The sequence below is a fragment of the Nerophis lumbriciformis genome, linkage group LG18 (genome assembly GCF_033978685.3).
Source record: "Nerophis lumbriciformis linkage group LG18, RoL_Nlum_v2.1, whole genome shotgun sequence".
Classification (NCBI taxonomy): Eukaryota; Metazoa; Chordata; class Actinopteri; order Syngnathiformes; family Syngnathidae; genus Nerophis; species Nerophis lumbriciformis.
Window position 1 is genome coordinate 43,937,501 of NC_084565.2, and position 24,510 is coordinate 43,962,010.

Here is a 24,510-nt window from a genome sequence, read left to right on the forward strand (position 1 = left end):
ACTGAAACTGAACTGAACAGTATTGTCCCTTATTTAATAGTAGCAAACAGATTGTTTGGGGGGGAAATGATAGCCTGTAACACAAAGGGCCGCACTCTGAAAATGTAAAGCATTATTTTGTGAAAAATACAAAAAAAACCATTTATACTTAAGACTTTAATTCAAAACTTTGTGTTGTAAGTAACAACGGGTAGTACTAGTATCAACATTTCTGTTATTATGCTCCAAGCAAAAAAATGTTCTACATAAATGTGGATTTCTGGAAGTAAAACCTACATTTTCTAATTAGGCTTAAAAAAATGATATTTTGGAAAACGAAAAGTACAAAAGCCCATAAATTGATATCTTTATTGAAAAAAATGTAAGTGATTTACTTAGCCCTTTTTAGTCTTTTTGAATTTTATCATATTATTTATTATTATTTTAATACTATATTTGAGTTTGAGTTTGAGTTTGAGTTTATTTCGAACATGCAAGTATACAACATGATACATCACAATCTCCAGTTTCTCTTTTCAACATGTTGGAAAAGGAGTAGGAAGAAGCAGAGCTTATTTAATCCTACCCCTTTTCTTTTACATAACAGTTGCTAAAACTTTTGTTCACTTCCTGTTATCAATTTATTCACAATATACTCCATAAGTAATCACAATAAAATAAGTAAATAAATAATAATTGGTGAAGTAAGTTACATTTCATATGTTGAGATAAGTAAGATTATTTTGTGAGTGAAAGAATGAAAGAATGGATGAGTTAAATAAATACAGAATGTTTATCATGGTTCTTCTTCTTTGTACTTTGTAAACACTTTAAGTTTGAAGAGTTTCTTGAAGTGGATCATATTAGTACATTGTTTGATTGCTTTGCTTAATCCATTCCATCATTTAATTCCACATACTGAAGGTCTTAAGTGTTGTACGTGCATACAAATGTTTTAAATTACATTTCTCCCTAAGATTATATTTCTCCTCTTTTTTTGAGAAGAATTGTTGTATATTCTTGGGTAGCAGGTTATAGTTTGCTTTGTGTATCATTTTAGCTGTTTGCAAATTCACTATGTCGTAGAATTTCAGTATCTTTGATTCAATAAATAAAGGATTTGTGTGTTCTCTATATCCAACATGATGTATTATTATAACTGATCTTTTTTGTAACACCGTTAATGAATGAAGTGTACTTTTGTAGTTATTTCCCCATATTTCTGCACAATAACTCAGATATGTTAACACTAGTGAGCAGTAGAGAATATGAAGTGATTTTTGGCCTAGAACATATTTTGCTTTATTCATTATTGACGTGTTTCTTGCTACTTTATGTTGTATATTTTTTACGTGAGATTTCCAGTTCAATTTATCATCAATCATTATACCTAGAAATGTGGTTTCATTTACTCTTTCAATTTCTATTCCGTCTATTTGTATTTGTGTTTGACTTTCTCTTCTACTGTTACCAAATAGCATTATTTTAGTTTTACTGAGATTCAACGATAGTCTGTTTTTGTCAAACCATCTTTTTAATTTGTTAATTTCTTCTGTTATTATTTGTAGTATCTTCTGTGTGTTCTCTCCTGAACAAAACGCTGTTGTATCATCCGCAAATAATACTAACTTTAAATCTTTTGTAACTTTACAAATGTCATTTATATATAGATTGAATAATTTAGGTCCTAGTATTGATCCCTGAGGTACACCACAGGATATATTTAGCGTTGTAGAGGTGTGTTCGCCTAGTTTCACGTATTGTTTCCTGTTCATTAGATAACTTCTTATCCAGTTTAAGACTAACCCTCTGATGCCATATCGTTCTAGTTTTTTGATTAAAATATTGTGATTAATTGTGTCAAATGCTTTAGTTAGATCCATAAAAACTGCTGCCGCACATTTTTTATTATCTATAGCATTGGTAATTTCTTCTGTAATTTCAATTAAAGCCATCGAAGTTGAAACATTAGCTCTGTATCCATATTGATTTTCTTCGAGTATTCTATTTTTATTCATGAAACTCTCTAATCTGTTATTGAACAGTTTTTCAATGATTTTAGAAAATTGTGGAAGTAAGGAAACAGGACTATAATTTGTAAATTGATGTTTGTCGCCAGTCTTGTAAATTGGTGCAACTTTAGCTATTTTCATTTTGTTTGGAAATGTACCTGTTTGAAATGATAGGTTACTAATATACATTAATGGTCCTGAGATCTCTTCAATAACCTTTTTTATCGTTTCCATATCAATTTCATTACAATCAGTTGAAGTCTTGGATTTACATTTTTTCACGATTGTAACTATTTCCTCCTGTGTCACATTACTGAGGAACATGGAGTTGGGATTTGGCTCTATGGTATCATTATAGTCCTCAATTGAAACTGGGTCTGAATGAATGAATATTTGTATTTGCTCTAATTTTCTTTCCTTTCCATATTTTGTGGAAGACAGTATTTGCTCAACCTGATGGATGTTTGAAATTGTTGATATATGTTGGAAGTGCCTTGGTGTTTTGTGTACATTGAGAATATATGTTTGTATGTACATTGTTCAATAAAAAATAAAAAATAAATCAACATTTCTGCCTTTTCTCATTACATTATGTATTTTTGATCATTTTTCTGACATTATTATGGAATTACTGAAATTTCGGGAAAACCGTGAATTTTTCCATCCAAAAAACAACTTTGTTTTTTTTGTCCTGATTAAGAGGAATGTTTTGACGGTGGAACGCTTGAAGTGGCTTGAAAAATGTGGAAGGAGTAGTCGCCAGAAAAAAGGGTGAAAAAAGGGTTTAAAAAAACGGGAATTATCGGATTTCCTGGAATTTTTTGGGACTTGGAAAAATGATTGTTTGAATGAGTAAGATGAGTGGAATGTGTTGAAGGTGGAATGGCTGGAATCGGTTGAAAAATGTGGAAATATTCATTTTGAATGGGGAAAATATTCCTAAAAACTAGGAATTCTTGGAAATCCGGGATTATTTTTTTTAAATGGTTGAAGTAGAGCACAGAATTCCTGAACAGGCTGAATATTTTGAAGTTGGAACGGTTTGAATCAGATGAAAAATGTGGGACTTGTGGAACTTTGAAAAATGTCCTATTCATTTCAAAGGAAATTTCATGGAAATTTGGGAATTCAGGAAAAGCGGTAATTTTTTAGAAAATGCTAAAAGACTTGAATGTTGTGAATGAGTTGAAATGGTTGCTGTTGGAATTTTTCAAATCGGTCGAGAAATGTTGAAGTGGTAACATTTTTAATTGAGAAATGGTATTATGGAATTACTGAAATTTCGGGAAAACGGGAAATTTTCCATCCAAAAAACAACTTTGTTTTTTTTTGTCCTGATTAAGAGGAATGTTTTGACGGTGGAACGCTTGAAGTGGCTTGAAAAATGTGGAAGGAGTAGTCGCCAGAAAAAAGGGTGAAAAAAGGGTTTAAAAAAACGGGAATTATCGGAATTCCTGGAATTTATTGGGACTTGGAAAAATGATAGTTTGAATGAGCAAGATGAGTGGAATGTGTTGAAGGTGGAATGGCTGGAATCGGTTGAAAAATGTGGAAATATTCATTTTGAATGGGGAAAATATCCCTAAAAACTAGGAATTCTTGGAAATCCGGGATTTTTTTTTTTAATTGTTGAAGTAGAGCACAGAATTCCTGAACAGGCTGAATATTTTGAAGTTGGAACGGTTTGAATCAGATGAAAAATGTGGGAATTGTGGAACTTTGAAAAATGTCCTTTTCATTTCAAAGGAAATTTCATGGAAATTTGGGAATTCAGGAAAAGCGGGAATTTTTTAGAAAATGCTAAAAGACTTGAATGTTGTGAATGAGTTGAAATGGTTGGTGTTGGAATTTTTCAAATCGGTCGAGAAATGTTGAAGTGGTAACATTTTTAATTGAGAAATGGTATTATGGAATTACTGAAATTTCGGGAAAACCGGGAATTTTTCCATCCAAAAAACAACTTTGTTTTTTTTTGTCCTGATTAAGAGGAATGTTTTGACGGTGGAACGCTTGAAGTGGGTTGAAAAATGTGGAAGGAGTAGTCGCCAGAAAAAAGGGTGAAAAAAGGGTTTAAAAAAACGGGAATTATCGGAATTCCTGGAATTTATTGGGACTTGGAAAAATTATAGTTTGAATGAGCAAGATGAGTGGAATGTGGAATCAATGGAAATTTCATGGAAATTTGGGGATTCAGGAAAAGCGGGAATTTTAAAAAAAATGCTATAAGACTTGAATTTTGTGAATGAGTTGAAATGGTTGGTGTTGGAATTTTTCAAATTGGATGAAAAATGTTGAAGTAGTAACAATTTTTCTGTTATCATGCTCCAAGCAAAAAATGTTCTACATAAATGTCGATTTATGGAAGTAAAACCTACATTTTCTAATTGGCTTAAAATTATCAATGATATTTTGGAAAACGAAAAGTACAAAAGCCCATAAATTGATATCTTTATTGAAAAAAAATGTAAGTGTTTTAGTTAGCCCTTTTTAGTCTTTTTGAATTTGATCATATTATTTATTATTATTTTAATACTATATTTGTATTTGCTCTCATTTTCTTTCCTTTCCATATTTTGTGGAAGACAGTGTTTGCTCAACCTGATGGATGTTTGAAATTGTTGATATATGTTGGAAGTGCCTTAGTGTTTTGTATACATTGAGAATATATGTTTGTATGCAGGCCCGGCCCTAACCAATCTGGCGCCCTAGGCAAGATTTTAGGTGGCGCCCCCCCCACATCAGCAGTGAAGTGTATATACTCACAAGAAACCGAATAGCTTTGTCTTTGACCTTTTTTTTTTTTTACTTACAACTATACCTAATATATAAAGGGGTGGAAAAGTGACTATTACCTGCAGGGCAAACATTAGCTAACCAGAAGGCAATAACAATGTAAACAAAAAACACCTGCTTAAAAGATCTAATACAAATGTCCCTGAGGAATGTAAGGTGGGAGTACTGTAATTACCTAACGTTACATTATTATTTTCCATAACAATTTAGCCCCCTCCACAATATTAACCCGACGTTAAAACAGAACTAGCTATTTATTGATTAGCAATTGCCGAATCATGTAACATTAGCTTAATGCTAAAAAGCCAGCTACTATCACATTCCGTGACAGACAAATAATTTCATGTAGGCTAACGTTACCTACCTGCTACCTCTTGTCTTTTTCTCGTTTCTCCTCCTCTTCTTTTCCCTTTTTTCTTCCCTGGGCACCTGACAGTTTTGGCCGTTTTGACATCTTGTGTTGATTTTTTGATGTGGTGCACGTCCAAAAAGAGTCATGATACGGGAAGGGAGGGGGCGCACCGTGCGGGGGGAGGCATAATGTTGTAACAAATAATATTTCTATTAAATAGGCTTTACTTTGCATTTTAATTAACGTGGGATTATTTTTTGTATTTAGAAATAATAGTACCAACTTTTTTTTTCCTTTTTTTTTTTTCTCCAACATTTGTGGCACTGGCGTGGCGCCCCCTGATGGACGGCGCCCTTAGCATTTGCCTATACGGCCTATGCCACGGGCCGGCCCTGTTTGTATGTACATTGTTCAATAAAAATTTTTAAAAAATCAACATTTCTGCCTTTTCTCATTACATTATGTATTTTTGATCATTTTTCTGACATTTTTACTGGTTTTTTTGGTTTGATTTTCTTCCAACAATATGCTGACAGTCCTCTCCTACAACAATGGCCAAACATTAGTACACCACCTTCACATTATCCATGTTCAATGATTAACCTCAATCATCCTCCTCGTCCTGTTCTTCATCCGAGTCGCCCTCCTCCGCCTCCTCGGCGGCCTGCTTCTCGTCCAAAGCGTCCTGCAGCGCCTGCTCCTCCTCCACCGTGGGGTCCACGTCCTCGGTGATCTCGGGCGCACTGGGGTACTCGTTCTGGGGTGGCGGCGGGAGAAGCGGGCTGTAGCCGTCCCCTGGGTACTTCAGCCCCCAGCCGACATAAATGTTCTCAAACTTCCTGCGTGAAGACACTTTTGTCAGTGGCCTAGTAGGACAGTGGTTCCTCAATGATGATATGAGCACTGCTGCCCCCTAGGTGCAGTCTTGTGTATCGTTCAAGCACAAATACATTTCCAGCTTACTTTCCGTGAGCGTACGCACACGCCCCGGGCCAGCAGTTGGAGCGCATCACAGCGATGGCGTGCTGGGGGGTGAGCGAGGAGGACAGGCTGGGGCTCCACGGAGGGGTCTCGAATATTTCTGAGGAGGAACGAACGTTTCTTGTAAGTTGTTTTTAATCAAAACTTTGGTTAGATCAGGGTTTCATCACCTTTTTGACCTCGAGGCCCAACTTTTCACTACAGAGGATCCACTCAAATATTATTAACACTTAATGAGTACTCTTACTCTTGACTTTTATTCTATTCAAAAATTACATTAATAAATGAAAGCTGCAAGCAGCGTTGGTCGGGCCCGCGTATTTGGCAGGTGCTAGTCCTAAGTGTCCCAATACTTTTGTCTACTTTTAGTCTGAAGTGTCCCAAGACTTTTTGTCTAGTGTACCTACCTTGTCTGCATTGTGTGGGCACGTTGGTGCTTCCTGCTTTTAAGCAGCCATCTTAAAAAAACAGCAGCGCAGCGGGTCTTTGAAGGGTCATAAAATCAAAACCGGAGCAGTCATTAAAAATCCCATCTATACTTTTAATCACAAGGGTTTAATCTCTCTCCTGTGTTAGTTTGAAGGCGAAACGACAAACGCGCTCAGAGGAGTTCGTTTTTGAAGGAAGGTGACCGGTTTTTACAAAAAAATTGTTTTGAAGGGGGAATAGCAAACTTCCTGTTGATTTTTGCTGGGGGTTGTCAATTTATGAAATGTAGGTCTAAGTGAGACCTACGGAGAGGTTTTTGTTTCATGTCTCTCCGACCTTCCCAGGGAGAGTTACAGGCAGTTTTGTCAGTTTTTTCATCCGAGGGGGCAGTTATTTCTGCGTTTCATTAAAAAATTGCACTAGAGCACAATTTTGAGATTTGGGGTTAGGTTTTTTTATTAGATCACAATTTTTGCCAGTCCTGATGTGTGTGTTCAGTTCGGTGAGTTTTGAAGCATGTTAAGGGGGTCAAATTACAGCTCAAAGAGGCAAAAGTGACTGTTTTTAGTACTTTTTTGTCTTGAAGGGGGAATAGCCAACTTCCTGTTGATTTTAGCCCGAGAATGTACCATTATGGAAGTTAGGTCTGAGTCAGACCTACATAGAGGATTTTGTTTCATGTCTTTCCGACCTTCGTAGTGGGAGTTACAGGCAGTCTAGTTTTGTTTTCTTCCTAGGGGGCGCTAGAGCGCAATTTTGAGTTTTGGGGTTAGGTTGTTTTATTAAAAGGCAATTTTCGCAGGTCCTGATGTGTGGGTCAAATATGGTGAGTTTTGAAGCATGTTAAGTGGGTCAAATTAGTGCTCAAAGAGGCGGCGGAAGAAGAAAGAAAGAAAGAAAGAATAATTAAAGCTGCAAGCAGCGTTGTTCGGGCCCGCGTATTTGGCAGGTGCTAGTCCTAAGTGTCCCAATACTTTTGTCTACTTTTAGTCTGAAGTGTCCCAAGACTTTTTGTCTAGTGTACCTACCTTGTCTGCATTGTGTGGGCACGTTGGTGCTTCCTGCTTTTAAGCAGCCATCTTAAAAAAACAGCAGCGCAGCGGGTCTTTGAAGGGTCATAAAATCAAAACCGGAGCAGTCATTAAAAATCCCATCCATACTTTTAATCACAAGGGTTTAATCTCTCTCCTGTGTTAGTTTGAAGCCGAAACAACAAACGCCCTCAGAGGAGATAATGTTTGAAGAAAGGTGACGGGTTTTTACAAAAATGTTGTGTTGAAGGGGGAATAGCAAACTTCCTGTTGATTTTTGCTGGGGGTTGTCAATTTATGAAATGTAGGTCTAAGTGAGACCTACATAGAAGTTTTTGTTTCATCTCTCTCCGACCTTCCCAGTGGGAGTTACAGGCAGTTTTGTCAGATTTGTCATCCGAGGAGCAGTTTTTTGTGCGTTTTATTAAAAAATTGCTGTAGAGCACAATTTTTAGATTTGGGGTTAGGTTTTTTCATTAGATCACAGTTTTAGCCAGTCCTGATGTGTGTGTTCAGTTTGGTGAGTTTTGAAGCATGTTAAGGGGGTCAAATTACAGCTCAAAGAGGCAAAAGTGACTGTTTTTAGTACTTTTTTGTCTTGAAGGGGGAATTGCCAACTTCCTGTTGATTTTTGCCCGAGAATATACCATTATGAAAGTTAGGTCTGAGTCAGACCTACATAGAGGATTTTGTTTCATGTCTTTCCGACCTTCGTAGTGGGAGTTACAGGCAGTCTAGTTTTGTTTTCTTCCTAGGGGGCGCTAGAGCGCAATTTTGAGTTTTGGGGTTAGGTTGTTTTATTAAAAGGCAATTTTCGCAGGTCCTGATGTGTGGGTAAAATATGGTGAGTTTTGAAGCATGTTGAGTGGGTCAAATTAGTGCTCAAAGAGGCGGCGGAAGAAGAAAGAAAGAAAGAAAGAATAATTAAAGCTGCAAGCAGCGTTGTTCGGGCCCGCGTATTTGGCAGGTGCTAGTCCTAAGTGTCCCAATACTTTTGTCTACTTTTAGTCTGAAGTGTCCCAAGACTTTTTGTCTAGTGTACCTACCTTGTCTGCATTGTGTGGGCACGTTGGTGCTTCCTGCTTTTAAGCAGCCATCTTAAAAAAACAGCAGCGCAGCGGGTCTTTGAAGGGTCATAAAATCAAAACCGGAGCAGTTATTAAAAATCCCATCTATACTTTTAATCACAAGGGTTTAATCTCTGTCCTGTGTTAGTTTGAAGCCGAAACGACAAACGCGCTCAGAGGAGATAGTTTTTGAAGCAAGGTGACCGGTTTTTACAAAGAAATTTGTTTTGAAGGGGGAATAGCAAACTTCCTGTTGATTTTTGCTGGGGGTTGTCAATTTATGAAATGTAGGTCTAAGTGAGACCTACATAGAGGTTTTAGTTTCATGTCTCTTCGACCTTCCCAGGGAGAGTTACAGGCAGTTTTGTCAGTTTTTTCATCCGAGGAGCAGTTATTTCTGCGTTTCATTAAAAAATTGCACTAGAGCACAATTCTGAGATTTGGGGTTAGGTTTTTTTATTAGATCACAATTTTTGCCAGTCCTGATGTGTGCGTTCAGTTTGGTGAGTTTTGAAGCATGTTAAGGGGGTCAAATTACAGCTCAAAGAGGCAAAAGTGACTGTTTTTAGTACTTTTTTGTCTTGAAGGGGGAATTGCCAACTTCCTGTTGATTTTAGCCCGAGAATGTACCATTATGAAAGTTAGGTCTGAGTCAGACCTACATAGAGGATTTTGTTTCATGTCTTTCCGACCTTCCTAGTGGGAGTTACAGGCAGTCTAGTTTTGTTTTCTTCCTAGGGGGCGCTAGAGCGCAATTTTGAGTTTTGGGGTTAGGTTGTTTTATTAAAAGGCAATTTTCGCAGGTCCTGATGTGTGGGTCAAATATGGTGAGTTTTGAAGCATGTTAAGTGGGTCAAATTAGTGCTCAAAGAGGCGGCGGAAGAAGAAAGAAAGAAAGAAAGAATAATTAAAGCTGCAAGCAGCGTTGGACGGGCCCGCGTATTTGGCAGGTGCTAGTCCTAAGTGTCCCAATACTTTTGTCTACTTTTAGTCTGAAGTGTCCCAAGACTTTTGTCTAGTGTACCTACCTTGTCTGCATTGTGTGGGCACGTTGGTGCTTCCTGCTTTTAAGCAGCCATCTTAATAAAACAGCAACGCAGCAGCATCAGCGCAGCGGGTCTTTGAAGGGTCATAAAATCAAAACCGGAGCAGTCATTAAAAATCCCATCTATACTTTTAATCACAAGGGTTTAATCTCTCTCCTGTGTTAGTTTGAAGCCGAAACGACAAACGCGCTCAGAGGAGATAGATTTTGAAGAAAGGTGACCGGTTTTTACAAAAATGTTGTTTTGAAGGGGGAATAGCAAACTTCCTGTTGATTTTTGCTGGGGGTTGTCAATTTATGAAATGTAGGTCTAAGTGAGACCTACATAGAGGTTTTTGTTTCATGTCTCTTCGACCTTCCCAGGGAGAGTTACAGGCAGTTTTGTCAGTTTTTTCATCCGAGGAGCAGTTATTTCTGCGTTTCATTAAAAAATTGCACTAGAGCACAATTTTGAGATTTGGGGTTAGGTTTTTTTATTAGATCACAATTTTTGCCAGTCCTGATGTGTGTGTTCAGTTTGGTGAGTTTTGAAGCATGTTAAGGGGGTCAAATTACAGCTCAAAGAGGCAAAAGTGACTGTTTTTAGTACTTTTTTGTCTTGAAGGGGGAATTGCCAACTTCCTGTTGATTTTTGCCCGAGAATATACCATTATGAAAGTTAGGTCTGAGTCAGACCTACATAGAGGATTTTGTTTCATGTCTTTCCGACCTTCGTAGTGGGAGTTACAGGCAGTCTAGTTTTGTTTTCTTCCTAGGGGGCGCTAGAGCGCAATTTTGAGTTTTGGGGTTAGGTTGTTTTATTAAAAGGCAATTTTCGCAGGTCCTGATGTGTGGGTAAAATATGGTGAGTTTTGAAGCATGTTGAGTGGGTCAAATTAGTGCTCAAAGAGGCGGCGGAAGAAGAAAGAAAGAAAGAAAGAATAATTAAAGCTGCAAGCAGCGTTGTTCGGGCCCGCGTATTTGGCAGGTGCTAGTCCTAAGTGTCCCAATACTTTTGTCTACTTTTAGTCTGAAGTGTCCCAAGACTTTTGTCTAGTGTACCTACCTTGTCTGCATTGTGTGGGCACGTTGGTGCTTCCTGCTTTTAAGCAGCCATCTTAAAAAAACAGCAGCGCAGCGGGTCTTTGAAGGGTCATAAAATCGAAACCGGAGCAGTCATTAAAATTCCCATCTATACTTTTAATCACAAGGGTTTAATCTCTCTCCTGTGTTAGTTTGAAGCCGAAACGACAAACGCCCTCAGAGGAGATAATGTTTGAAGAAAGGTGACGGGTTTTTACAAAAATGTTGTGTTGAAGGGGGAATAGCAAACTTCCTGTTGATTTTTGCTGGGGGTTGTCAATTTATGAAATGTAGGTCTAAGTGAGACCTACATAGAGGTTTTTGTTTCATGTCTCTTCGACCTTCCCAGTGGGAGTTACAGGCAGTTTTGTCAGTTTTTTCATCCGAGGAGCAGTTTTTTGTGCGTTTTATTAAAAAATTGCTGTAGAGCACAATTTTTAGATTTGGGGTTAGGTTTTTTCATTAGATCACAGTTTTAGCCAGTCCTGATATGTGTGTTCAGTTTGGTGAGTTTTGAAGCATGTTAAGGGGGTCAAATTAGAGCTCAAAGAGGCAAAAGTGACTGTTTTTAGTACTTTTTTGTCTTGAAGGGGGAATTGCCAACTTCCTGTTGATTTTAGCCCGAGAATGTACCATTATGAAAGTTAGGTCTGAGTCAGACCTACATAGAGGATTTTGTTTCATGTCTTTCCGACCTTCGTAGTGGGAGTTACAGGCAGTCTAGTTTTGTTTTCTTCCTAGGGGGGCGCTAGAGCGCAATTTTGAGTTTTGGGGTTAGGTTGTTTTATTAAAAGGCAATTTTCGCAGGTCCTGATGTGTGGGTCAAATATGGTGAGTTTTGAAGCATGTTAAGTGGGTCAAATTAGTGCTCAAAGAGGCGGCGGAAGAAGAAAGAAAGAAAGAAAGAATAATTAAAGCTGCAAGCAGCGTTGGACGGGCCCGCGTATTTGGCAGGTGCTAGTCCTAAGTGTCCCAATACTTTTGTCTACTTTTAGTCTGAAGTGTCCCAAGACTTTTGTCTAGTGTACCTACCTTGTCTGCATTGTGTGGGCATGTTGGTGCTTCCTGCTTTTAAGCAGCCATCTTAAAAAAACAGCAACGCAGCAGCATCAGCGCAGCGGGTCTTTGAAGGGTCATAAAATCAAAACCGGAGCAGTCATTAAAAATCCCATCTATACTTTTAATCACAAGGGTTTAATCTCTCTCCTGTGTTATTTTGAAGGCGAAACGACAAACGCGCTCGGAGGAGTTCGTTTTTGAAGGAAGGTGACTGATTTTTTTTTTTTTTAAGTTTTGAAGGGGGAATAGCAAACTTCCTGTTGATTTTTGATGGGGGTTGTCAATTTATGAAATGTAGGTCTAAGTGAGCCCTACATAGAGGTTTTTGTTTCATGTCTCTCCGACCTTCCCAGTGGGAGTTACAGGCAGTTTTGTCATTTTTTTCTTCCGAGGAGCAGTTTTTGCTCCGTTATATTCAAAAATTGCTGTAGAGTGCAATTTTTGAATTTGGGGTTAGGTTTTTTTATTAGATCACAGTTTTTGCCAGTCCTGATGTGTGTGTTCAGTTCGGTGAGTTTTGAAGCATGTTAAGGGGGTCAAATTACAGCGCAAAGAGGCAAAAGTGACAGTTTTTAGTACTTTTTTGTCTTGAAGGGGGAATTGCCAAATTCCTGTTGATTTTAGCCCGAGGATGTACAATTATGAGAACTAGGTCTAAGTCAGACCTACATAGAGGATTTTGTTTCATGTTTTTCCGACCTTCCTAGGGAGAGTTACAGGCAGTCTAGTTTTTTTTTCTTTTTTGGTTTTTTGATAAAAAGTTTTGCCGTAAATTACTGATGTGTGTGTAAAATTTGGTGAGTTTTGAAGCATGTTAAGGGGGTCAAAGTAGTGCGCAAAGCTGCGGAAGAATAATAATAATAATAAGAAGAAGAAGAAGAATAAAACCTTAGAAATTCAATAGGTCCTTATGTCCCATTGCATAAGGACTCCCTGTGGGAGTCCTTTTGCAATGGGCCATTGCGGGCCCTAAAAACCTTAGAAATTCAATAGGTCCTTATGTCCCATTGCATAAGGACTCCCTGTGGGAGTCCTTTTGCAATGGGCCATTGCGGGCCCTAATAATAAAACCTTAGAAATTCAATAGGTCCTTATGTCCCATTGCAAAAGGACTCCCTGTGGGAGTCCTTTTGCAATGGGCCATTGCGGGCCCTAATAAAAATAAATATTAGTATTTAACATTAAATTAAACAAGAAGAGGCCATTAGTGGAAGAATTGCGTGTGAATGCTCCAATGCTGAAGTTGAAGTGAAATGCTGACAGAATGTAGTATGAATGTAAGAATAGTTTGAATGTTGGAATGGTTTGAATAGCTTGTGTCGGAGGCAGATATTTTCATATATCCGTATTTAAGTGTTACTTCTTTATTTTCATAATCACATTACAAAACAGCAAGTGTTTTTCTTCCAATTGTGGTCTTTTGGTTGTCTGCAAATACTGTGTGCTAACCTTGACTATGGAATGTAAGGAGGAAAGATAACGTATTTTCCGCACTATTAGCCGCACCTAAAAACCACAAATTTTCTCAAAAGCTGACAGTGCGCCTTATAACCCGGTGCGCTTTATATATGGATTAATATTAAGATTCATTTTCATAAAGTTTCGGTCTCGCAACTACGGTAAACAGCCGCCATCTTTTTTCCCCGTAGAAGAGGAAGTGCTTCTTCTTCTACGCAAGCAACCGCCAAGGTAAGCACCCGCCCCCATAGAACAGGAAGCGCTTCTTCTTCTACTGTAAGCAACCACCCGCCCGCGTAGAAGAAGAAGAAGAAGCGCGCGGATATTACGTTTCATTTCCTTTGTGTGTTTACATCTGTAAAGACCACAAAATGGCTCCTACTAAGCGACAGGTTTCCGGTTCATGAAAAGACGCAATCTCTCCATCCGCACACGGACTACTATTTCACAGCAACTGCCTAAAGACTTTCAAGAAAAGCTGGCTACTTTCCGTGCATATTGTAAAAACAAGATAGCTGAAAAAAAGATCCGGCCAGAGAACATTATCAACATGGACGAGGTTCCACTGACTTTTGATATTCCTGTGAACCGCACTGTGGATACAACGGGAGCACGTACGGTGAATATTCGCACCACAGGGAATGAGAAGTCATCCTTCACTGTGGTTCTAGCTTGCCATGCTAATGGCCAGAAACTTCCACCCATGGTGATATTCAAAAGGAAGACCTTGCCAAAAGAGACCTTTCCAGCCGGCGTCATCATAAAAGCTAACTCGAAGGGATGGATGGATGAAGAAAAGATGAGCGAGTGGTTAAGGTAAGTTTACGCGAAGAGGCCGGGTGGCTTTTTTCACGCAGCTCCGTCCATGTTGATATACGACTCCATGCGCGCCCACATCACGCTGGTTTTTAATATATTATTAAAGTTTGACTGACCTATCTGACTGTTTTTTTGACATTCCTTTAGCGCAGTTAGATGCGGCTTATAACACGGGGCGGCTTATAGGTGGACAAAGTTTTGAAATATGCCGTTCATTGAAGGCGCGGCTTATAACCCAGGGCGCCTTATGGTGCGGAAAATACGGTAATCCTTCTCCTTATCTCTTCTTGTGTCCAGCTGCGGAGGACAATGGGCATGTGTTTGGGCTGGAAAGACAAGACAGCGAGGGTGGGAGGGAGAGAGACTTTATAGAATAGAAGGTTTCCATATTTTAGGGCAGACCATCCTAGTTGCGCGATTGAATGTTCTATGCTGGACTGGTCTCATTATATTTGCAAAGCTTTGCAAATATATTACAAAATACCTATTCTGTCTCTGGTGGTTCTTCTACTCAGCTTTAAGTGTCGTAAAGAGCTTGGGAGCGACCAGAAACTTGAATTCCCTGGGAGGAACAACTGGTCCAAACGCAACACTTGAAAAGTTTGAATTTCCAGGAAAACCGGAATTTGGTTCGGAACTTGGGAAAGTGTTAGTTTGAATGTCCAGGATGAGTGGAATGTTTGGATGTCGGAATGGTTTGAATAGGTTGAAAAATGTGGGAATTGTGCAGCTTGGAAAAATGTCCCATTCATTTCAATGGGAACTTCCTGGAAATTTAGGAATTTTGGGAACATTTTTGAAATATGATTAAGTGCATAAATGTCCTGAATGAGCTGAATTGGTTGGCGTTGGAATTGTTTAAATCTGTCGAGAAATGTTTAAGTAGTTTTTTAATTAAGAAATGGTATTATTGAATTCCCGGAAAACCGGGAATTTTTCAATTTCTTAAACCAACTTGATTTTGATTAAGAGGAATTTTTTGACAGTGGAACGCTTGAAATGGCTTGAAAAATGTGAAAGGAGTCATCGCAGTAAAAAAGGTTGGAAATAAGGTTAGAAAACAAAAATCCTGACAATGTGTTGAATGTGGAAAAAAAGGTTGTTTGAATGGTTTGAATTGGTTGAAAAATGTGGGAATTGTGGAAGTTTGAAAAATGGATAATTCATTTTGAATGGGGAAAATATCCCTAAAAACTAGGAATTCTTGGAAATCCGGGATTTTTTTTTTTAATTGTTGAAGTAGAGCACAGAATTCCTGAACGGGCTGAATATTTTGAAGTTGGAACGGTTTGAATCAGATGAAAAATGTGGGAATTGTGGAACTTTGAAAAATGTCCCATTCTTTTCAATGGAATTTTCATGGAAATTTGGGAATTCAGGAAAAGCGGGAATTTTTTCAAAAATGCTATAAGACTTGAATTTTGTGAATGAGTTGAAATGCGTGGTGTTGGAATTTTTGAAATTGGTTGAAAAATGTTGAAGTAGTAACATTTTTAATTGAAAAATGGTATTATGGAATTCCTGGAATTTCAGGAAAACGGGGAATTTTTCCATTCAAAAAACAACTTTGTTTTTTTTGTCCTGATTAAGAGGAATGTTTTGACGGTGGAACACTTGAAGTGGCTTGAAAAATGTGGAAGGAGTAGTCGCCAGAAAAAAGGGTGAAAAAAGGGTTTAAAAAAACAAGAATTATGGGAATTCCTGGAATTTTTTGGGACTTGGAAAAATGATAGTTTGAATGAGCAAGATGAGTGGAATGTGTTGAAGGTGGAATGGCTGGAATCGGTTGAAAAATGTGGAAATGGTGGAAGTTTAAAAAATGGCCATTTCATTCTGAATGGGGAAAATATCCCTAAAAACTAGGAAATCTTGGAAATCCGGGATTTTCTTTTAATTGTTGAAGTAAAGCACAGAATTCCTGAACGGGCTGAATATTTTGAAGTTGGAACGGTTTGAATCAGATGAAAAATGTGGGAATTGTGGAACTTTGAAAAATGCCCCATTGAAATTTCATGGAAATTTGGGAATTCAGGAAAAGCGGGAATTAAAAAAAAAAAATGCTATAAGACTTGAATTTTGTGAATGAGTTGAAATGGTTGGTGTTGGAATTTTTCAAATTGGTTGAAAAATGTTGAAGTAGTAACATTTTTAATTGAGAAATGGTATTATGGAATTCCTGGAATTTCGGGAAAACCGGGAATTTTTCCATTCAAAAAACAACTTTGTTTTTTTTGTCCTGATTAAGAGGAATGTTTTGACGGTGGAACGCTTGAAGTGGGTTGGAAAATGTGGAAGGAGTAGTCGACAGAAAAAAGGGTGAAAAAAGGGTTTAAAAAAACGGGAATTATGGGAATTCCTGGAATTTTTTGGGACTTGGAAAAATGATAGTTTGAATGAGAAAGATGAGTGGAATGTGTTGAAGGTGGAATGGCTGGAATCGGTTGAAAAATGTGGAAATGGTGGAAGTTTAAAAAATGGCCAATTCATTTTGAATGGGGAAAATATCCCTAAAAACTAGGAATTCTTGGAAATCCGAGATTTTCTTTTAAATTGTTGAAGTAGAGCACAGAATTCCTGAACGGGCTGAATATTTTGAAGTTGGAGCGGTTTGAATCAGATGAAAAATGTGGGAATTGTGTAACTTTGAAAAATGCCCCATTGAAATTTCATGGATATTTGGGAATTCAGGAAAAGCGGGAATTTTTTCGAAAATGCTATAAGACTTGAATGAGTTGAAATGGTTGGTGTTGGAATTTTTCAAATCGGTCGAGAAATGTTGAAGTAGTAACATTTTTAATTGAGAAATGGTATTATGGAATTACTGAAATTTCGGGAAAACCGGGAATTTTTCCATCCAAAAAACAACTTTGTTTTTTTTGTCCTGATTAAGAGGAATGTTTTGACGGTGGAACGCTTGAAGTGGGTTGAAAAATGTGGAAGGAGTAGTCGACAGAAAAAAGGGTGAAAAAAGGGTTTAAAAAAACGGGAATTATGGGAATTCCTGGAATTTTTTGGGACTTGGAAAAATGATAGTTTGAATGAGAAAGATGAGTGGAATGTGTTGAAGGTGGAATGGCTGGAATCGGTTGAAAAATGTGGAAATGGTGGAAGTTTAAAAAATGGCCAATTCATTTTGAATGGGGAAAATATCCCTAAAAACTAGGAATTCTTGGAAATCCGGGATTTTTTTTTTTTAATTGTTGAAGTAGAGCACAGAATTCCTGAACAGGCGGAATATTTTGAAGTTGGAACGGTTTGAATCAGATGAAAAATGTGGGAATTGTGGAACTTTGAAAAATGTCCTATTCATTTCAAAGGAAATTTCATGGAAATTTGGGAATTCAGGAAAAGCGGGAATTTAAAAAAAAAATGCTATAAGACTTGAATTTTGTGAATGAGTTGAAATGGTTGGTGTTGGAATTTTTCAAATTGGTTGGAAAATGTCGAAGTAGTAACATTTTTAATTGAGAAATGGTATTATGGAATTACTGAAATTTCGGGAAAACTGGGAATTTTTCCATCCAAAAAACAACTTTGTTTTTTTTGTCCTGATTAAGAGGAATGTTTTGACGGTGGAACGCTTGAAGTGGGTTGAAAAATGTGGAAGGAGTAGTCGGCAGAAAAAAGGGTGAAAAAAGGGTTTAAAAAAACGGGAATTATGGGAATTCCTGGAATTTTTTGGGACTTGGAAAAATTATAGTTTGAATGAACAAGATGAGTGGAATGTGTTGAAGGTGGAATGGCTGGAATCGGTTGAAAAATGTGGAAATGGTGGAAGTTTAAAAAATGGCCAATTTATTCTGAATGGGGAAAATATCCCTAAAAACTAGGAATTCTTGGAAATCCGGGATTTTTTTTTTTTAATTGTTGAAGTAGAGCACAGAATTCCTGAACAGGCTGAATATTTTGAAGTTGGAACGGTTTGAATCAGATGAAAAATGTGGGAATTGTGGAACTTTGAAAAATGCCCCATTGAAATTTCATGGAAATTTGGTAATTCAGGAAAAGCGGGAATTTTTTCAAAAATGCTATAAGACTTGAATTTTGTGAATGAGTTGAAATGGTTGGTGTTGGAATTTTTCAAATTGGTTGAAAAATGTTGAAGTAGTAACATTTTTAATTGAGAAATGGTATTATGGAATTCCTGGAATTTCGGGAAAACCGGGAATTTTTCCATTCAAAAAAACAACTTTGTTTTTTTTTGTCCTGATTAAAAGGAATGCTTTGACGGTGGAACGCTTGAAGTGGCTTGAAAAATGTGGAAGGAGTAGTCGCCAGAAAAAAGGGTGAAAAAAGGATTTTAAAAAAACGGGAATTATGGGAATTCCTGGAATTTTTTGGGACTTGGAAAAATTATAGTTTGAATGAACAAGATGAGTGGAATGTGTTGAAGGTGGAATGGCTGGAATCGGTTGAAAAATGTGGAAATGGTGGAAGTTTAAAAAATGGCCAATTCATTCTGAATGGGGAAAATATCCCTAAAAACTAGGAAATCTTGGAAATCCGGGTTTTTTTTTTTTAAATTGTTGAAGTAGAGCACAGAATTCCTGAACAGGCGGAATATTTTGAAGTTGGAACGGTTTGAGACAGATGAAAAATGTGGGAATTGTGGAACTTTGAAAAATGCCCCATTGAAATTTCATGGAAATTTGGGAATTCAGGAAAAGCGGGAATTTTTTCGAAAATGCTATAAGACTTGAATGTTGTGAATGAGTTGAAATGGTTGGTGTTGGAATTTTTCAAATTGGTTGAAAAATGTTGAAGTAGTAACATTTTTAATTGAGAAATGGTATTATGGAATTCCTGGAATTTCGGGAAAACCGGGAATTTTTCCATTCAAAAAACAACTTTGTTTTTTTTGTCCTGATGAAGAGGAATGTTTTGACGGTGGAACGCTTGAAGTGGCTTGAAAAATGTGGAAGGAGTAGTCGACAGAAAAAAGGGTTTAAAAAAACGGGAATTATGGGAATTCCTGGAATTTTTTGGGACTTGGAAAAATGATAGTTTGAATGAGCAAAATGAGTGGAATGTGTTGAAGGTGGAATGGCTGGAATCGGTTGAAAAATGTGGAAATGGTGGAAGTTTAAAAAATGGCCAATTCATTTTGAATGGGGAAAATATCCCTAAAAACTAGGAATTCTTGGAAATCCGGGATGTTTTTTTTTAATTGTTGAAGTAGAGCACAGAATTCCTGAACAGGCGGAATATTTTGAAGTTGGAACGGTTTGAGACGGATGAAAAATGTGGGAATTGTGGAACTTTGAAAAATGTCCCGTTCTTTTCAATGGAATTTTCATGGAATTTTGGGAATTCAGGAAAAGCGGGAATTTTTTCGAAAATGCTATAAGACTTGAATGTTGTGAATGAGTTGAAATGGTTGCTGTTGGAATTTTTCAAATCGGTCGAGAAATGTTGAAGTGGTAACATTTTTAATTGAGAAATGGTATTATAGAATTACTGAAATTTCGGGAAAACCGGGAATTTTTCCATCCAAAAAACAACTTTGTTTTTTTTATCCTGATTAAGAGGAATGTTTTGACGGTGGAACTCTTGAAGTGGGTTGAAAAATGTGGAAGGAGTAGTCGGCAGAAAAAAGGGTTTAAAAAAACGGTAATTATGGGAATTCCTGGAATTTTTTGGGACTTGGAAAAATTATAGTTTGAATGAGCAAGATGAGTGGAATATGTTGAAGGTGGAATGGTTGGAATCGGTTGAAAAATGTGGAAATGGTGGAAGTTTATAAAAATGGCCAATTCATTTTGAATGGGGAAAATATCCCTAAAAACTAGGAATTCTTGGAAATCCGGGATTTTTTTTTAATTGTTGAAGTAAAGCACAGAATTCCTGAACGGGCTGAATATTTTGAAGTTGGAGCGGTTTGAATCAGATGAAAAATGTGGGAATTGTGGAACTTTGAAAAATGCCCCATTGAAATTTCATGGAAATTTGGGAATTCAGGAAAAGCGGGAATTTAAAAAAAAAAATGCTATAAGACTTGAATTTTGTGAATGAGTTGAAATGGTTGGTGTTGGAATTTTTCAAATTGGTTGAAAAATGTTGAAGTAGTAACATTTTTAATTGAGAAATGGTATTATGGAATTCCTGGAATTTCGGGAAAACCGGGAATTTTTCCATTCAAAAAACAACTTAGTTTTTTTTGTCCTGATTAAGAGGAATGTTTTGACGGTGGAACGCTTGAAGTGGGTTGAAAAATGTGGAAGGAGTAGTCGACAGAAAAAAGGGTGAAAAAAGGGTTTAAAAAAACGGGAATTATGGGAATTCCTGGAATTTTTTGGGACTTGGAAAAATGATAGTTTGAATGAGAAAGATGAGTGGAATGTGTTGAAGGTGGAATGGTTGGAATCGGTTGAAAAATGTGGAAATGGTGGAAGTTTAAAAAAATGGCCAATTCATTTTGAATGGGGAAAATATCCCTAAAAACTAGGAATTCTTGGAAATCCGGGATGTTTTTTTTTTTTTAATTGTTGAAGTAGAGCACAGAATTCCTGAACGGGCTGAATATTTTGAAGTTGGAGCGGTTTGAATCAGATGAAAAATGTGGGAATTGTGTAACTTTGAAAAATGCCCCATTGAAATTTCATGGAAATTTGGGAATTCAGGAAAAGCGGGAATTTTTTTCAAAAATGCTATAAGACTTGAATTTTGTGAATGAGTTGAAATGGTTGGTGTTGGAATTTTTCAAATTGGTTGAAAAATGTTGAAGTGGTAACATTTTTAATTGAGAAATGGTATTATGGAATTCCTGGAATTTCGGGAAAACCGGGAATTTTTCCATTCAAAAAACAACTTTGTTTTTTTGTCCTGATTAAGAGGAATGTTTTGACGGTGGAACGCTTGAAGTGGCTTGAAAAATGTGGAAGGAGTAGTCGACAGAAAAAAGGGTGAAAAAAGGGTTTTAAAAAAACGGGAATTATGGGAATTCCTGGAATTTTTTGGGACTTGGAAAAATGATAGTTTGAATGAGCAAGATGAGTGAAATATGTTGAAGGTGGAATGGTTGGAATCGGTTGAAAAATGTGGAAATGGTGGAAGTTTAAAAAATGGCCAATTCATTTTGAATGGGGAAAATATCCCTAAAAACTAGGAATTCTTGGAAATCCGAGATTTTTTTTTTTTAAATTGTTGAAGTAGAGCACAGAATTCCTGAACAGGCTGAATATTTTGAAGTTGGAACGGTTTGAATCAGATGAAAAATGTGGGAATTGTGGAACTTTGAAAAATGTCCCATTCTTTTCAATGGAAATTTCATGGAAATTTGGGAATTCAGGAAAAGCGGGAATTTTTTCAAAAATGCTATAAGACTTGAATTTTGTGAATGAGTTGAAATGGTTGGTGTTGGAATTTTTCAAATTGGTTGAAAAATGTCGAAGTAGTAACATTTTTAATTGAGAAATGGTATTATGGAATTCCTGAAATTTCGGGAAAACCGGGAATTTTTCCATCCAAAAAACAACTTTGTTTTTTTTGTCCTGATTAAGAGGAATGTTTTGACGGTGGAACGCTTGAAGTGGGTTGAAAAATGTGGAAGGAGTAGTCGGCAGAAAAAAGGGTGAAAAAAGGGTTTAAAAAAACGGGAATTATGGGAATTCCTGGAATTTTTGGGGACTTGGAAAAATGATAGTTTGAATGAGCAAGATGAGTGGAATGTGTTGAAGGTAGAATGGCTGGAACCGGTTGAAAAATGTGGAAATGGTGGAAGTTTAAAAAATGGCCAATTCATTCTGAATGGGGAAAATATCCCTAAAAACTAGGAATTCTTGGAAATCCGGGATTTTTTTTTTAAATTGTTGAAGTAGAGCACAGAATTCCTGAACAGGCTGAATATTTTGAAGTTGGAACGGTTTGAATCAGATGAAAAATGTGGGAATTGTGGATCTTTGAAAAATGTCCCATTCTTTTCAATGGAATTTTCATGGAAATTTGGGAATTCAGGAAAAGCGAGAATTTAAAAAAAAAATGCTATAAGACTTGAATGTTATGAATGAGTTGAAATGGTTGGTGTTGGAATTTTTCAAATTGGTTGAAAAATGTCGAAGTAGTAACATTTTTAATTGAGAAATGGTATTATGGAATTACTGAAATTTCGGGAAAACCGGGAATTTTTCCATCCAAAAAACAACTTTGTTTTTTTTGTCCTGATTAAGAGGAATGTTTTGACGGTGGAACGCTTGAAGTGGCTTGAAAAATGTGGAAGGAGTAGTCGGCAGAAAAAAGGGTGAAAAAAAGGTTTTAAAAAAACGGGAATTATGGGAATTCCTGGAATTTTTTGGGACTTGGAAAAATTATAGTTTGAATGAACAAGATGAGTGGAATGTGTTGAAGGTGGAATGGTTAGAATCGGTTGAAAAATGTGGAAATGGTGGAAGTTTAAAAAAATGGCCAATTCATTTTGAATGGGGAAAATATCCCTAAAAACTAGGAATTCTTGGAAATCCGGGATGTTTTTTTTTTTTTAATTGTTGAAGTAGAGCACAGAATTCCTGAACGGGCTGAATATTTTGAAGTTGGAGCGGTTTGAATCAGATGAAAAATGTGGGAATTGTGTAACTTTGAAAAATGCCCCATTGAAATTTCATGGAAATTTGGGAATTCAGGAAAAGCGGGAATTTTTTTCAAAAATGCTATAAGACTTGAATTTTGTGAATGAGTTGAAATGGTTGGTGTTGGAATTTTTCAAATTGGTTGAAAAATGTTGAAGTGGTAACATTTTTAATTGAGAAATGGTATTATGGAATTCCTGGAATTTCGGGAAAACCGGGAATTTTTCCATTCAAAAAACAACTTTGTTTTTTTGTCCTGATTAAGAGGAATGTTTTGACGGTGGAACGCTTGAAGTGGCTTGAAAAATGTGGAAGGAGTAGTCGACAGAAAAAAGGGTGAAAAAAGGGTTTTAAAAAACGGGAATTATGGGAATTCCTGGAATTTTTGGGGACTTGGAAAAATGATAGTTTGAATGAGAAAGATGAGTGGAATGTGTTGAAGGTGGAATGGCTGGAATCGGTTGAAAAATGTGGAAATGGTGGAAGTTTAAAAAATGGCCAATTCATTTTGAATGGGGAAAATATCCCTAAAAACTAGGAATTCTTGGAAATCCGGGATTTTTTTTTTAAATTGTTGAAGTAGAGCACAGAATTCCTGAACAGGCGGAATATTTTGAAGTTGGAACGGTTTGAATCAGATGAAAAATGTGGGAATTGTGGAACTTTGAAAAATGTCCCGTTCTTTTCAATGGAATTTTCATGGAAATTTGGGAATTCAGGAAAAGCGGGAATTTTTTCAAAAATGCTATAAGACTTGAATGTTGTGAATGAGTTGAAATGGTTGGTGTTGGAATTTTTCAAATTGGTTGAAAAATGTCGAAGTAGTAACATTTTTAATTGAGAAATGGTATTATGGAATTCCTGGAATTTCAAGAAAACCGGGAATTTTTCCATTCAAAAAACAACTTTGTTTTTTTTGTCCTGATTAAGAGGAATGTTTTGACGGTGGAACGCTTGAAGTGGCTTGAAAAATGTGGAAGTAGTCGACAGAAAAAAGGGTGAAAAAAGGATTTTAAAAAACGGGAATTATGGGAATTCCTGGAATTTTTGGGGACTTGGAAAAATTATAGTTTGAATGAGCAAGATGAGTGGAATGTGTTGAAGGTAGAATGGTTGGAATCGGTTGAAAAATGTGGAAATGGTGGAAGTTTGAAAAATGGATAATTCATTTTGAATGGGAAAAATATCCCATGACAGGCTGAAAGAAAGGCTGGCGTGGATGACATACTAAAAGAAAGGCTGGTGTGGATGACAGGCTGAAAGAAAGTCTGGTGTGGATGACAGGCTGAAAGAAAGGCTGGTGTGGATGACAGGCTGAAAGAAAGGCTGGTGTGGATGACAGGCTGAAAGAAAGGCTGGTATGGATGACAGGCTGAAAGAAAGGCTGATGTGGATGACAGGCTGAAAGAAAGGCTGGTGTGGATGTCAGACTGAAAGAAAGGCTGGTGTGGATGACAGGCTGAAAGAAAAGCTGGCGTGGATGACAGGCTGAAAGAAAGTCTGGTGTGGATGACAGGCTGAAAGAAAGGCTGGTGTGGATGACAGGCTGTAAGAAATGCTGGTGTGGATGACAGGCTGAAAGAAAGGCTGGTGTGTATGACAGTCTGAAAGAAAGGCTGGTGTGGATGACAGGCTGAAAGAAAGGCTGGTGTGGATGACAGGCTGAAAGAAAGGCTGGTGTGGATGACAGGCTGAAAGACAGGCTGGTGTGGATGACAGGCTGAAAGAAAGTCTGGTGTGGATGACAGGCTGAAATAAAAGGCTGGTGTGGATGACAGGCTGGTGTGGATGACAGTCTGAAAGACAGGCTGTTGTGGATGACAGTCTGAAAGAAAGGCTGGTGTGGATGACAGGCTGAAAGA

At 37.2% G+C, this 24,510-nt stretch overlaps 1 protein-coding gene across 1 annotated transcript in view; it reads right to left on the reverse strand.

Moving 5' to 3' along the window:
• Positions 1–5,414: 5,414 nt before the first annotated feature.
• rsph4a (radial spoke head component 4A) overlaps positions 5,415–24,510 on the reverse strand; it is a 40,890-nt gene continuing 21,794 nt past the window's right edge. Inside the window, exons 6-7 of the mRNA XM_061978437.2 lie at positions 6,100–6,217; positions 5,415–5,975 (exon numbers count right to left, since the gene is read on the reverse strand). Of these exons, the coding sequence (XP_061834421.1) occupies positions 5,741–5,975; positions 6,100–6,217 (353 nt within the window). The 3' untranslated portion in view covers positions 5,415–5,740. The remainder of the gene's footprint in view (positions 5,976–6,099; positions 6,218–24,510) is intronic.